The sequence below is a fragment of the Canis lupus genome, chromosome 3 (assembly GCF_003254725.2).
Source record: "Canis lupus dingo isolate Sandy chromosome 3, ASM325472v2, whole genome shotgun sequence".
Taxonomy (NCBI): domain Eukaryota; kingdom Metazoa; phylum Chordata; class Mammalia; order Carnivora; family Canidae; genus Canis; species Canis lupus.
In genome coordinates, this window is record NC_064245.1 from 39,327,017 (window position 1) to 39,342,146 (window position 15,130).

General features: G+C 38.1%; 1 protein-coding gene and 1 non-coding gene across 3 annotated transcripts in view; one reads left to right on the forward strand and one right to left on the reverse strand.

Moving 5' to 3' along the window:
- Nucleotides 1-15,130, forward strand: part of TARS3 (threonyl-tRNA synthetase 3) — a 73,139-nt gene that overhangs the window by 15,925 nt on the left and 42,084 nt on the right. For both annotated transcript variants that reach the window (XM_025437393.3, XM_025437394.3), the window contains exons 6-10: nt 350-467; nt 3,735-3,799; nt 6,761-6,839; nt 7,562-7,708; nt 8,490-8,588. In XM_025437393.3, the coding sequence (XP_025293178.1) occupies nt 350-467; nt 3,735-3,799; nt 6,761-6,839; nt 7,562-7,708; nt 8,490-8,588 (508 nt within the window). The remainder of the gene's footprint in view (nt 1-349; nt 468-3,734; nt 3,800-6,760; nt 6,840-7,561; nt 7,709-8,489; nt 8,589-15,130) is intronic.
- On the reverse strand, nt 10,614-10,720 carry LOC112654242 (U6 spliceosomal RNA). Its single transcript, XR_003132891.1, has one exon. It is a non-coding gene; the product is annotated as a U6 spliceosomal RNA (small nuclear RNA).

Sequence of the window (15,130 nt, forward strand, 5' to 3'; positions counted from 1 at the left end):
TACTACAGTTCCTTTGAACAAAAATGTAGATGCATGAAGTATAAAGTAGACCACACAGAAGAACAGGCCTCCAAGGAGCTCACAGTCTAACCAGGGAGTATTTTACCAGGGCTTTCCAATTGCACACCTCATTGCAGAGAAGAACTGCAGGCAAATCTTTTCCTCTGTTGGTGCCTCAGTGTTCTTCAAGAAATGAGATGATCTGCCTTGCATGTGGATACATACAATAAAACACAAAATTCCTTAGTGCATGTCAGAAAGCATGTCAGTTAGTGATGAAGGTCCACAAAAAGGTAACTGCATGATGGCTGAGAAATCTGTGTTGACTCTTACTTGCTTTTCTTTTTAGAGCAGTGTCCAGCACAGAGCTGTCAGCACTGGAGAACATATGTAAGACTATCATAAAAGAAAAGCAACCATTTGAAAGACTGGAAATCAGTAAGGAAGTGCTCCTAGAAATGTTTAAGGTAACTTAAGGAATCTCTTTAGAATAAGAAAACCTTTTGCCAGGAATATTAAAAAAAATTAACAGACAACTTTCTTTTTTAAACAAATAATTAAGTGTTGCTTGCCACATTATTTCAAATAGTCTAGCAGCCTAATGTGAGGTTGTCACCACTTGCCCAATGTGATATTTCCCCACTATCTCCTGAAAATGTTAATGCAGATATAAGTGGGTAAGGGGCCAGGTGAATAGTTTTCACATGTGTGTTTCTAAATCTGATTAATTTTGAGTGTTGTTAATATTCTGACTACTAAATTCCATAATACTTCTGCTTTCTCTTTATCTTGTTTGACCAATATATGTAAATATATTCTTACTTTAATTAATTAATTAGTTAATTAATTTAAAGATTTTATTTCTGTATTCATAAGAGACACAGAGAGACAGAGGCAGAGACACAGGCAGAGGGAGAAGCAGGCTCCATCCAGGAAGCCCAATGTGGGACTCGATCCCGGGACTCCAGGATCATACCCTGGGCCGAAGGCAGGTGCTAAACCGCTGAGCCACCCAGGGATTCCCCTATTTATTTATTTTTGAGAGAGTGTGTACACGTGTGTTGGGGGGTGATCAGAGGGAAAGAGAATCTAAAGCAGGCTCTGGGGGCAGTTGGGTGGCTCACTGGTTGAATGTCTGCCTTTCGTTCAGGTCATGATCGAAATGGCCGCCATCACCACCATCCATCTCCAGAGATTTTTCCTCTTCCCCAATTAGAACCCCACACGTAGTAAACACTAATTCTCCGTTCCCACTTCCCCTTTTTCTACCTTTATGAATTCGATTACTCTAAGAATCATAGAAGTGGAATCATATGATATTTGCCTTTTTGTGACTTCCTTATTTCAGCAGCATAATGTCCTCAAGATTCGTCCATGGTGTGACATATGTCAGAATTTCCTTTCTTTTTAAGGCTTAATAATATTCTATTGTATATATAGACCACATTTTGTTTATTTATTCATCTGTTGGTGGACGTTTGGGTTGTTTCCATCTTTTGACTATTGTGAAAAGTGTTGGTGTGAACATGGCTGTACAAATATCTGTTCTAGTCCCTGCTTTTAATTCTTTGGTGTTTCATGTACTTATTGGGCAGTTGTATGTCTTATTTGGAGAAATGTCTATTCCAGTCCTTTGCCCATTTTGTTGTTGAGTTTGTTTTTTGTTGTTGAGTTGTAGGAGTTCTTTATATATTCTGGATATTAATCTTGTATCAGATATGTGAGTTGCAGTTATTTTCTCCTATCCTATGGGTTGCCTTTTTGCAGCTACTCTTAAGAACTAAACTTGATCAAATCTCTGTGAAGAAAAATGATTTGAATACTTAAGTATGAAATAGTTAAATCATATGAATTTTTTTTTCTCTCAACAACTATCTCCTTTAAATATGAAGTACCTGGCACCAAAGTAGTAGTGATGAAAGCAGGAAAGAAAGGAAAAGTGTCTGTTGATTTTTTTTGTGTGTGTAACAATATGATCATTTACTATAAACTTGGTTTTGTTTTATGCAACTTAATAATGTAGCTGTGCCCTCAGAATTTTATTTACTTCGTGTAGTTAAAATTGGAATCTTCTAACTTAAATGTGAGACCTAAAACCATAAAAATCCTGGAGAGCACAGGCAGTGTCCTTTTTGACAGAGGCTGCAGCAACTCCTGAGGCAAGAGATATAAAAGAAAAAAATAAACTATTGGGACTACATCAAAATAAAAAGCTTCTGCACAGTAATGGAAACAACCAACAAAACTAAAAGGCAACATACTGAATGAAAGAAGTTATTTGTGAATGACATATCTGATAAAAAGTTAGTATCTAAAACATATAAAGAACTTATCAAACAATACCCCCCAAAAAAGAATAATCCAATTAAAAAAGGGCAGAAGATGTGGATAGACATTTTTCCAAAGCAGACATCCAGATGGCCAACAGATACATGAAAGGATGTTCATGATCAGGCAAATACACATCAAAACTTCAGTGAGCTATCACATCACACCTGTCAGAATGGCTAAAATCAACAACACAAGAAACAACAGGTGTTGGCAAAGATGTGAATAAAGAGGATCCCTCTTACACTGTTGGTGGGAATGCAAATTGGTGCAGCCACTCTGGAGAACAGTACAGAGGTTCCTCAGAAAGTTAAAATAGAATTCCCTTAGGATCTGGCAATTGAACTACTAGGTATTTACACAAAGAACACAAAAATACTGATTCAGAGGTATACTTACACCCCAATGTTTATGGCAGCATTATCTGCAATAGCCAAAGTATAGAAATAGATGAGTGTCCATTGACTGATTGATAAAGAAGACGTGGTATATATCTACAATGGAATGTTATTCAGCCATTAAAAAGAAAGAAATGTTGCCCAGCAAGACATGGATTGAGCTAGAGAGTATAATGCTAAGGGAAGTAAGTCAGAGAAAGATAAATTCCTGATTTCATGAGTTTGTGGAATTTAAGAAACAAAACAAGTGAGCAAAGGGAAAATAAAAGAGAGAGGGAAAGAGAGAAGCAAACTAAGAAACAGACTCTTAGCTATACAGAACCAACTGATGGTTACCAGAGGGGAGGTGGGCAGGGGGATGGGTGAAATAGGTGTTGGGGATTAAGGGGTGCACTTGTGATGAGCACTGGGTGGTGGATGGAATTATTGAATCACTATATTGTAGATCTGAAACTAATATAATGCTGTATGTTAACCAACTGGAACTTAAATAAAAACTTTAAAGAAAAACATTCTGAAAATGAGATGAAAAAACTTGGAATCTTCTAGAACAATGCTGTTCAATAAAAACATAACGTGATCCACCAATCCAAGCCTCATAGGTAATCTTAAATCTTCTGATAGCCATATTTTAAAAATAAAAGAATGGTAGAATTAATTTTTACAATATCAAAAATATCACTTCAACATGATAACCAACATAAAAATACTTAATGAGCCATTTTACAATCTTTCTTTCATAGTATGTCTCTGAAATCCAGTGTGTTTTGCACTTCAGCACATTTCATTTCAGACTAGTTCTAATGCAAGTGCTCAGTAGTCAGTTGGGCTTGTAGCTCCCGTTTTGGACACTACAGCTTTAAGCTGTGAGTTCTCCATATTCCCAGGGTCTTAGTACCTAGAACATACTAGACACCCATTCAGTGTTTGTTGAAAAAAGCAAAAGTTTCTTTTCCCACTTAAACATTTTATGTAATAATATATAAATATGTGTGTGTTTTTTTGTAGTACAATAAATTTAAATGCCGTATCCTGAATGAGAAAGTTCACACCTCAACTACCACAGTTTACAGGTGAAGTGTATGTAAATTTTAAGCACTGCTCCGTGGTCTTTGGGTGGGTGGTGTATTTGTAAATTTGCATAGTTGATATACCACTTTAGTTTGGGACTCTGAAATGTTATCAGCGAAGGGAAATGATTCAGCCTTCATTTGTATTATTGCTGGTGCTAAAATCTGAATTTTTGTTTTCTGGATGTTAGCTTTGACAGCATCTTTTTCCATGTGGGTGAGACTGTGTTTGCCCAGGGCTTTATGTTTTAGTGGGGGCTGTTAGGAAAGGGAATCTTGCTTTATCCTGCCACATTCTTATTAATATGGCAGTGGAAGTCATTATGGGCCATCTTCCTCCTGTGGTGATTTTTTGCCTCTTACTATACTCCCCATTTCCTGGAGCCCAAGAGCATTAATTTTCATGCATGGATATTCCTAACGAAACATAATGAAGGACTCTGTTGGGGAACCAAGGGCAAATCAAGTGGTAGGAAGAGGCAAGTAAAATCAATTCTACCCTGACTTAGTTCTGTTTCTTTGACATCTGAGCCCCTTTTTCACTCATGCAATTTTTAAGCTGCCTGACAGGTAATTGCTCTGTGTTCTGCCTGTCTGGCTGCCTCTTTGACTTTCACGGATCCATCTTAAGAAGATCTGATGTCTATGTAATTGAAATCACAAATATCCTCTCTAGGAGCATTTACTTTCCACAGTCAGGTACTTGTGGTTCTGGGGTGTAAACGTCATCTTCGCTCTAAGCAAACCTATGCACAGAGCATTTCTTACATTATAATAAGAACTCATCGCCCTTTGATTTTGAAGAGGGATACCATGGTTACCCTTTACCATTCTCCAATGACCTAATAAGGTTTTATTTTTCATTACCTGTAATTCAAATAAATGTTGGTATATGCATTTCAAAGCTTAAAAATACATGAAGATATAGAAAAGATAGGCTAAGTCTTAAAATTTTGGCTTCTAATACTTGAGCTTTTGTGGTTATTTTTTTGAACCTTACTTAGGTCAACACTGACACTTCTTATTCTGTCAGTTTAATTTTTGGAAAAGGAATTGCTTTTCTTTCTATAGAGTTATTTAAAAATTAGAGTATTGAAGTCTTCTATGCTAATTAGGCATTCCTTTTATTCCTCTGAGCATTGATTTACCACTTCCATCTTGGACAGAGAACAATAAAGCCTGGTCATCCCAAGAAATTGTCATTTCTTTTTTTTTTTTTTTTGAAATTGTCATTTCATTTAAACTTTTCATGTTTAAAGCTTATCCTTTTGGTAAATAAACCAGTCCCTTTATGTATTCATTGTAATTTTTAACTTTTTAACCAGCGAACTTTAAAAATATTTAAAGTTGGTTGGAATAGTTAGGGAAAATATTTTCTTTACTAAATTTTCCTTAAATTAGTTGATGTTAAGTACTTTCCCTCTGACCGGTGTCACTAGTATTTTAACTTTTTAAATGTTTCTGTACTTCAAAAAAAGTCTGTGCTTATTAAAGTTTGGGGGTCCTTGTTTGTTAGAGGTGCAAATGAATCCTCAGCAACAACACCATGTGTTTTGTTTTTTAGAGAGAGAGAGAAAGAGCCCGTGCACGCAGGGGTGGGAGGGGTGGGAGAGGAGGAGAGGGAGAGAGAGATCATAAGTAGGCTCCACACCCAGCATAGGATGCAGGGCCCTGAGGTCATGACCGGAGCAGTAATCAAGGGTCAGACCATTAACTCACTGAGCCACCCAGGCACCCCACTATGTGTGGTTTTTTTTTTTAAGATTTTATTTATTTATTCATGAAAGACACAGAGAGAGAGAGATAGAGGCAGAGACACAGGTAGAGGAGAAGCAGGCTCCATGCAGGGAGCCCGACATGGGACTCGATACCTGGTCTCCAGGATCAGGCCCTGGACTGAAGGTGGCGCTAAACTTCTGAGCCACCCGGGCTGCCCCCCACTATATGTTTTATTATTATTTTATTATTTTTTAAAGATTTTATTTATTTATTCATGAGAGACACAGAAAGAGAGGCAGAGACACAGGCAGAGGGAGAAGCAGGCTCCATGCAGGGAGCCTGATGTGGGACCCAATCCCGGGACTCCAGGATCATGTCCCAGGCCGAAGGCAGGTGCCAAACCGCCGAGCTACCCAGGGATCCCCCCGACTATGTGTTTTAATATAAGTGGTGCCATCTCTGACCTAAACATTTGCGTGAGAATTGCACTCTAGTCAATGTTCTGTTTTAGTAAACCAGAAGACAATTAAGCATTTTGTCACAATGCCAGGGGGTCTAAAAACAGATAAAAGATCCCTGAAATTTATTTACTTATTTTTTAAACAGACCTGATGTTGTTAGCGCAGATTGAGGTTCACAGCAAAATTGAGAAGTACAGCGATTTCTGATTTCTTGTAACCTCCTTCACTATCAGTACCTCCTCCTGCAGACTAGCACATTAGTTACAATTGACAGACCTACATTGACACATCATAGTCACATAGAATCCTGAGTTAACTATATAGTTCACTCTTGCTAGTGTACATTCTATGGGTTTGGTGAAGTTTATTTTTGAAGTAAGGTATCAAGTTGGTGCATTTTGTATAAATTGTAGATAATTTTGGTTTTGAAAGTTAGTGTAAAGCAGAGGAATGGCTTTTTAATTTTATGAATTAAAAGTGGAGAGTTTTTAAGAGCCTTGGCATATGACAACGAAAAGTGTCTTTATGTATAGTTAATTTCAGAAGATTCTGTAACTTCCGATTTTGAGCAAAGGAGGGAAGACTGGGATCAAAGGCTAGATAAATTGCATCTTCATCCTAAATTAAAAATTAAATTATTTTAAATTGTTCCCAAATTAGAAATTGACCTAAGACGTACAAATAAGTGAGATCCTTCACTTAAAACATATGAAAACATGGTTTGTAACAAATGGTCCAAAAAGCTCTAACTGTATCTGGGCATGTCTGAAATATTTCATTGTAGGTGTGGTCCATTAATTGACCTTTGCAAAGGCCCCCATGTAAGACACACTGGAAAAATTAAAGCCATAAAAATTTTCAAGGTAAGGATTTTTTTAAAAATATTTTATTTAAAAAAAAAGATTTTATTTATTTACTCATGAGGGACACAGAGAGAGAGAGAGAGAAAGAGACAGAGAGAGACACAGGCAGAGGGAGAAGCAGGCTTCATGCAGGGAGCCCAACAGGGCTCCATCCTGGGTCTCCAGGATCAGGCCCTGGGCTGAAGGCGGCGCTAAACCACTGAGCTACCTGGGATGCCTGGATTTTTTTTTTTTAATACAGCAAACTTAAGATGATCTAGATAATGAGGAATTTCAATCATATCTTTTATATTCTGAACATCATGGTCTTTTAAAATACTCCATTATTTGATTTTTACATAAATTTCTAAAGATACTATAATTTTTTACATTTCTGGTAATTAGGACCTTACATGTAGCTTTTAATTGTCTATTGCCTAAACTTACTATACACATTACAATGCCTTTCTTTTTCATATGATATGTTAAGGTATTGTTCTCCATATAATGATTTTCTCGGATTACCTTAGTAATTTTTCCACAGCAGATGACATCATTTTCTGATGAATTCCGGCTGGGCAAATTTAATTAGAATCTATTTTAAAGTCTTTCCAGTGCCACAAAAAGTCATTTTTTAAGTAAAGCCATGCTGATGATGTAGCGGAAATTTTTTCACATATATGAGTGATTTCATTTATCACCAGATGTTTGGTGTGTTCACCCAAATCCTGTTTGATACTTAGAATTCCTCAACTTACTGGGAGGGCAATCCTGAAATGGAAACACTGCAGAGGATCTACGGGATATCATTCCCTGATAACAAGATGATGAAGACCTGGGAAAAATTCCAAGAGGAAGCCAAGAACCGAGATCACAGGAAGGTTGGAAAGGTATGCTGCCTGTCCTCATCACCAGCAGGATGGGGATGTCCTTTGTTGGCCTATGATTAAACTGTTTGGTATTTCTTTTCTCTGGTTCCACCTTCTGTTTGCTGTTGAATTCTTGCATGCTAATACCCTGTCTTCTCATCTCTTGCCTTCTTGTGTCTTTTATTAGTTTTAGAAATTACACCCTTCTCTTATTCTTACCATGATAAAAATGTTCTAAAAAATTGTACCTAATAACATACTTTGTATTTGAGAAACAGAGAAGAAAGAAAACATGAGATTTGAGAGCAGACAGACCTGGGTTTCAGCCTCCATCTGGCCACTTACGGCTGTGTTATGTGGAGGCCAGGTATTCACTTAGGGACCTCCACGTGCTTGTCTCTTGCTTGGTAGCATTGGCAGGGCTGATGCAAGGACAGACGCTGGACCATGGTGGCACATGGGGCAGGTGTTCAGTAATGACAGCGTGATGATGAGCACCACCAGGTAGGGCCCACCTCCTGCACTGAACTTTTCTGGTATTTCTGCTGTATTCTCTCCCCATGAGATCCACTCCCAGGTGCCAAGTCAGAAATCAGCAGTAAATAAAGGTACATGAAAAGCTAACTATTCATGTGTGCTAGTACATATAGTTAGAGGTAAGTACTGAGGGGCTTTTGGGAAGTCAGTTATTAGAAGATGGAAATTGTAACTGAGTATGTCTCATTCCTAGCATGTCATATGTATACGGTAAATACTGATCAATGGCAGTGAGATCTGAGATGCAGTTATTGTTTTAATCTAGGAACAAGAACTGTTTTTTTTCCATGATCTCAGTCCTGGAAGCTGCTTTTTTCTTCCCAGAGGAGCCTTCATTTATAATACACTTATGGATTTCATACGAGTAAGTTAACTTTTAAAATGTTTCTCTTATTCAGCCCCATTTTACATTTTACTATTTTTTCATAATAAAATGGCTGAGCATTTTCATTAACTTTAACAATATTAATAAGAATTTTGAACCTAAGAGAGAAATACTGGGTTGCGCTTCCAAAAAACAATGAGATGAATTCTATATCCCCTAAATAAAATGCATTCTTGGGATTTCTAGAAGTGCACTTACGGTCCATTTAAGTTTCTAGAGCACAAACAATACAGAGGTAAACAATAGACTAAGTGTGGAACTCCCTGAGAAGGAGAAGAAAGGAGGAAGTGTCCTATCTGGCATACTATGCTAAATGATCAAATGTTGCTTCTGAAAATGTGGTCCATGGTCCCCCTCCACTGTGACTCCCAGGTGACGTGGCAGCTCCATCCAGAGCAAAGGGTAAAGACAATTGTGTAAGATACCTTCTTGTAATAAAATTTATAGATAGAAAGTCTTCAGTTACATCATTTAAACTACAGATACTGTTCAGAGGTGATCCACGTAGACTATTAGGATTATGTTTCCTTCTGAGTGTGTTTTTTGTCTTTCCATAATTATTACCTGAAATTTCATTTACTCAGTTTTATATCACTAACTTATTCAGTTCCTATCACTAAATTCATCCTCAAACTTTTTCTCAAAACTGCAAAACTTCTTACAGTGTCTTCGGATGATTCAGGTAATATCTCAGTAATTTTTTTTTTTAAGATTCTATTTATTCATTCATGAGAGACACAGAGAGAGAGAAAGGCAGAGACACAGGCAGACAGAGAAGCAGACTCCATGCAGGGAGCCCAATGTGGGACTCGATCCCAGGACCCCAGGACCACACCCTGGGCCAAAGGCAGACGCTAAACCACCAAGCCACCCAGGCGTCCCTATATCTCAGTAATTTTTAAAAATTTGGTCCTCTTGTTCTACAATTAACTTGCTACAAGGATTCTTGCCAACTGATGTCTTAGGACTTGTTTTCTTCATTCTAGCTACTCTTTTCATGTCTCTGCTCTCTTATTCTAGCTATTCTCCTCTTTCCTGATCCTACACCTTCCGCTTCCTTCCTTATCCCTCACATTTGGGGAAGAACTTTCTTTGGCAACTTCCTGAGAAAAGGTTAATGGCGTGAGCTGGTTATTCTCTGTCCACCTTACTAGTCTCATTTCCTTTCCTTCTTGTGCGGTGTCCCTGGAGGCTAAACTCTGTGGACTCTATTATCTGGGCTATGTACCTTCCAGTAAGGATTGGCCAGTGTGAAGCCATGGTAGGCCAGAGGGCCTTGAAGAATCACTGAAGATTAGCCAAGGCTTCAGCAGGTCTCAATGACCATCACAGCTGCTGTTTGGATGGTCTGTTTTTGCTGGAAAATCAACACATCCTTGGCACCTTCAACTCTCAAGGTTTGGGGTTGTGTGGAGAATAAACACAGCCTCTATGATGGCCTGAAAAGAATCTTTTATCTTTATAGATGCAAGATACACATGGCTGATGATTAGGCCCAAGGCCTGATTGTATGGGTTGCAGAATTATAAAGTCATTTAAATGCACAATCCCTGTGGTCTATTATTTAAGGTAAGGGTACTTGGAAAGAGTGAGTTCCTGAATTTTGGAATAAGAATATTTGGCAGACACAGATGAGGCAGAGGACTTTGAACTCCTGGATGTCTTTGACGAAATTGGCCTTTCCATGCAAACAAAACAAAAACAAAAACCATTTAAGGATTTTACCTATTTTTTCTCTTGATCTGTTATATGGTCTTGCCTCTTCTCATATTTAGTAATTTTTTATTATATCTAAATATTGTATATAAAAAGAACTTCAGAAGCTGTAGATAATGTCATCTCCCACTAGAGCATTTACCCCCTGACAAGATTGAAGACTAATTCTTCAATCCAATTAAAGATTGAGGTGAGTTAGGGCTGGGCTTCCATTTTGTTTTGTTTTTTTTGTTTTTTTGGGGTTTTTTTTTTGAAAATCAAAGTTTTATTCCTAAAGTACAGACAGTAAAAAATATGGAACGCTTCACGAATTTGCGTGTCATCCTTGCGCAGGGGCCATGCTAATCTTCTCTAGATCGTTCCAATTTTAGTATATGTGCTGCCGAAGTGAGCACTGGGCTTCTATTTTGATCAGACACAATCTACCTCTTATTCATCCATATTTCTTTTTTTTTTTTTTTTAAGATTTTACTTATTTATTCATGAGAGAAACAAAGAGGCAGAGACACAGGCAGAGGGAGAAGCGGGCTCTATGCAGGGAGCCCGATGTGGGACTCCATCCCAGGTCTCCAGGATCATGCCCTGGGCTGAAGGCGGCACTAAACCACTGAGCCACCCGGGCTGCCCTCATCCATATTTCTAGGGCATGACCCTGTGGGGTTTCCAGTTGACAGTCTCCTCTCTTCGGCTCCAAAAGACTGGAGGTCAATCAATCCTGCTCTTCCAATGTGTTCTACTACTGAGTAACAAACTATTCCAAATCTCCTCTGATTATTGGATTAGATTTTGTTAGTTCAAAATCTTGGGATCCCTGGGTGGCACAGCGGTTTGGCGCCTGCCTTTGGCTCAGGGCGCGATCCTGGAGACCCAGGATTGAATCCCACGTCGGGCTCCCGGTGCATGGAGCCTGCTTCTCCCTCTGCCTGTGTCTCTGCCTCTCTCTCTCTCTCACTCTCTCTCTCTCTCTGTGACTATCATAAATTAATAAAAATTAAAAAAAAATATATATTCTTCAAAATCTAATAATACGTCATCTGAATCAGGTCTAGGTGCAGATGAGGCTCCTCAGGTGCAAAGTACAGATCACCAAAAGCAGTTCTGCTCATCGTAAGATCTGTGAAGTAAAGGGACAAGTTATCTGTGGGCCAACCCCCCCACCAACATTATAAAATAATGATAAATAGGATGTAGTACATACTGCCATTCCAAAAGGGGTGGGGTAGAGTAATACTCACTGATCTATAGAAATCCTGACAACCTACTCATTCTTTATCCCTGGTCAGAAAATGCACTTTGGTTAGGACCTTTGTCTCTACATGAGTTGTGGTTCTGCCCTTTGAATCATCCTTCCTTTACCATGAGAAATAGCCCATGTGGACCTCTGAGTAGCTTTCTCAATATTCTCAACCTGTTTCTTTCAGTAGAAGTTTGATGAGTCCCAAGGCCTCATTTCATTTTGTGCTGTCTCTGTCCCTTTTAGTCTAAGATAGTAGAATTCCTTTAAAAGATTTGTGGGGTCCTTTGTATACATTGGTAATCAACACTTAGGGGAAAATCACACCTGCATCTCTTTTTGAACCAGATCCTTCTCTACTTAAGCCTGCCTGTGAAGCTGATGTGAGACAGTAAACTTATGATTCTTAAAAGCCTTAATGTTTGGGGCACCTGGGTGGCTCAGTCAGTTAAGCATCCGACTCTTGATTTCAGCTCATGTCATGATCTCGCAGTCTCTAGATTGAGCCCCACATCTGGCTCAATGTAGAGCCTGCTTCGGATTCTTTCTCCTGCTTCCTCCAGCTCATGTGCACGTGCTCTCTCTCTGTCTCATATACATATAAAATAGTAAAATAAAATAAAAGTATAAAATATAAAAAAATAAAATAAAAATAAAATAAAATAAAATAAATAAAATACTCTTAGTGTTTAGCTGTTTAGACTCTCTGTCTACCAAGGCACAATCTTAAGACTCTCAGAAGCCCTACTAGCTACTCAAGTAGCTCATTCTGAGAACTTCACAAATATGGCATACAGCCATACCCTCAAGAGCTTTACCCTAAGGCCATATTTTATTGGTGGTAATCTGTATTTTGTCTTTGTGCTGAAGCCATTCTTATCTTGTTGAGAGAGCCTAAGGATGTAGTGGTTTTATTTTTTAATCTAACGGGTCCTGGCATTTTGATATTTCTTCTCAAAAACTTAATAGTACCCTGTTTAGTTTATGTCTCCCTTGTATTTTGTCATAGGCAGTCATAAGAAGTCAATTGTCCCTTTTTTCTTTCTGCCTAGACACATGCCTAGCTATACTCCATGAATTCTTTGGATACTCTTTCTGTTTTTCATGTTACCTCAGGTGATAGTGTTTTCTGACACCATCTATCGAGTCCCCCTTTCTTCATCCTTCAGTGTATTTTCCTCACTATCCTTCCAAGTCCTCACAGTCTGTAGCCTTCTAGCTTCCATCTACCACTTGCCCCCAAGCCAAGGCTGTGTATTTTAGGTTACTGTTATAGCAGCATCCACATCTAGTGCAAATTCTGTTCTGGTTATCTATTGCAGCATAACAGACTGTTCCAAAGCTTAGTTACTTAAAATGGCCATTTTTTCATTATTATCACTAATGGTTCCAAGTGTTAGGCTTATCGAGGTGATTCTTACATTGAGTTCTATATATGAATATGTTCAGGTGGAGGCTGATGCCAGAGTTTCTGATTGAAGTTTAAGTTACATTTGTTAAAATGCATAAACCTGAAGCTTATAGCTCAATACATTTTTATACGTGTGTACGTCTATACAACCACCTCCCAAATCAAGATAGAATAGTTCCATCCTCCTTTTAAAAAAAAAAAAAGTTTTAAAAATTTATTCGTGGCAGATACACAGAGCAAGGCAGAGACATAGGCAGAGGGAGAAGCAAGCAGGGAGCCTGATTCGGAACTTGATCCCAAGACCCTGGGATCATGACCTGAGTGGAAGGCAGACGCTCAACCACTGAGCCACCCAGGTATCCCGGTTCCATCCTTTTTTAAAAAGATTTTATTCATTTATTTATTCGAGAGAGTAGGTAGGGGGACAGGAACAAGCAGACTCCCTGCTGAGCACAGAGCCTGTGCTAGGACAGTTTATCCTTTCATAAGGTTCTCTTGTGTCTTCCTAGTCAATCAATACCTGCCTCCCCTCTTTTCACCTGAGATGACCTTGCTGTTTTCTATGAACCATAGATCAATTGTGTCTGGTCTTAAACTTCATATAAATCGACTCATACTGTATTAGCTATTGTGTTTCTGACTTCTTTTGTTCAGGTTAATGTCTGAGATTCATTCAAGTTTTGTGTATAATTTTTTCTATTGAAAAAAGAGGTATTATATTTTATGACTGTAGTACAGGGTACTTATTCATTATCCTATAGGGATACTTTTAAGTTTGTTCCCACTTTGGAGCTATTATACATGAAGCTGCTACAAACATTTTTTGTACATGTCTTTTGGTGGGCATGAGTACTCACTTCTCTTAGGCATACACCTAAGAGTGGATTTGCTAAATCATAGGGTGGTAATGACTAACTTAAGAAACTGCTGAACAGTTTTATGTGGTTGAACCATATAATGTTCCTTCCAGAAATATATGAACATTCCAGTTACTCTACATCCTCTTCAACACTTGGTATTATTAGTTTGTCATTCCAGTGGGAACCATGGTATTATTCTGCATTTCCCTAATGAATAATGATGTGACAAGCTTTTTGTTTGTCAGTCATTTGGATATCCTCTTTTATGAAATTCCCATTTAAGTATTTTTCCCATTTTTAAAAACTGAGTTGTCTTTTTGTTATTGATTTTTAGGGGCTTTTCCTGTATTCTGATATGAGTCATTTGCTGAATGTATATATTGCGAGTGGATTTTTTCAGGCTGTAGCTATGGACTCACTTTCTTAATGATGTCTTTTACTAACAGTTCTTATGTTTAACAAAGTCCAATGTATTATTTTTTTCTTTTCTGGTTAGGGCTTTTCGTGCCCTGTTTAAGAAATCCTTGCCTATTTTGGAGTCATGAAAATATTCTTCTTTGTTCTATTCTAGAAGCTTGATTATATTTGTTTTCAGACTCAAGGCCACAATCTATCTTGAATTTGTTTTTAGGTTCTGTGGAAGAGAGGGGTCAGGGTTCATTCCACTGGGTTATCCAGTAGCTTCAGTGCCATTTATTACTATAGTAAAATATTTGTCTTAATAAAATAATTTTTATGTGTGTGTGTTTGTGTGTATATACATGATAACCATTATGCTTGAATTTTGGTTGGAATTACATTCATTCTATAGATTAATTTGCAGATAATTGACACCTTCATCACACTGAGTTTTCCAGTCTATGAACATGGACATTTTGTTGGCTCATTTAGTTCTTTCTTTCCCCTTGGCAGTATTTTGTAACTTCTGTTTTAGAGGTCTTGCACATTTCTCACGGATTGTCCCCTAGACATTTGATTTTTTTGAGTGGAAATGGTGGAGAAACACATAAAAAGGTGCACAACATCATTAGTCATCAAAGAAATGAAAATTAGAGGCACCTGTGTGGCTTAGCTAGCTAAGCATTGACCCTTGATTTTGTTTTGTTTTGTTTTGTTTTGTTTTTTGACCCTTGATTTTGACTCAAGTCACAATCTCAGGGTTGTGAGATCAACCCCCACATCAGGCTCTGCACTGGATGTGGAACCTGCTTAAGATTATCCTTCTCCCTGTGCCCCTCCCCCTGCTTGCACTCTCTGTCTCTCTCCGCAAAAAAAGAAATGAAAAATTAAAACCAGCAAG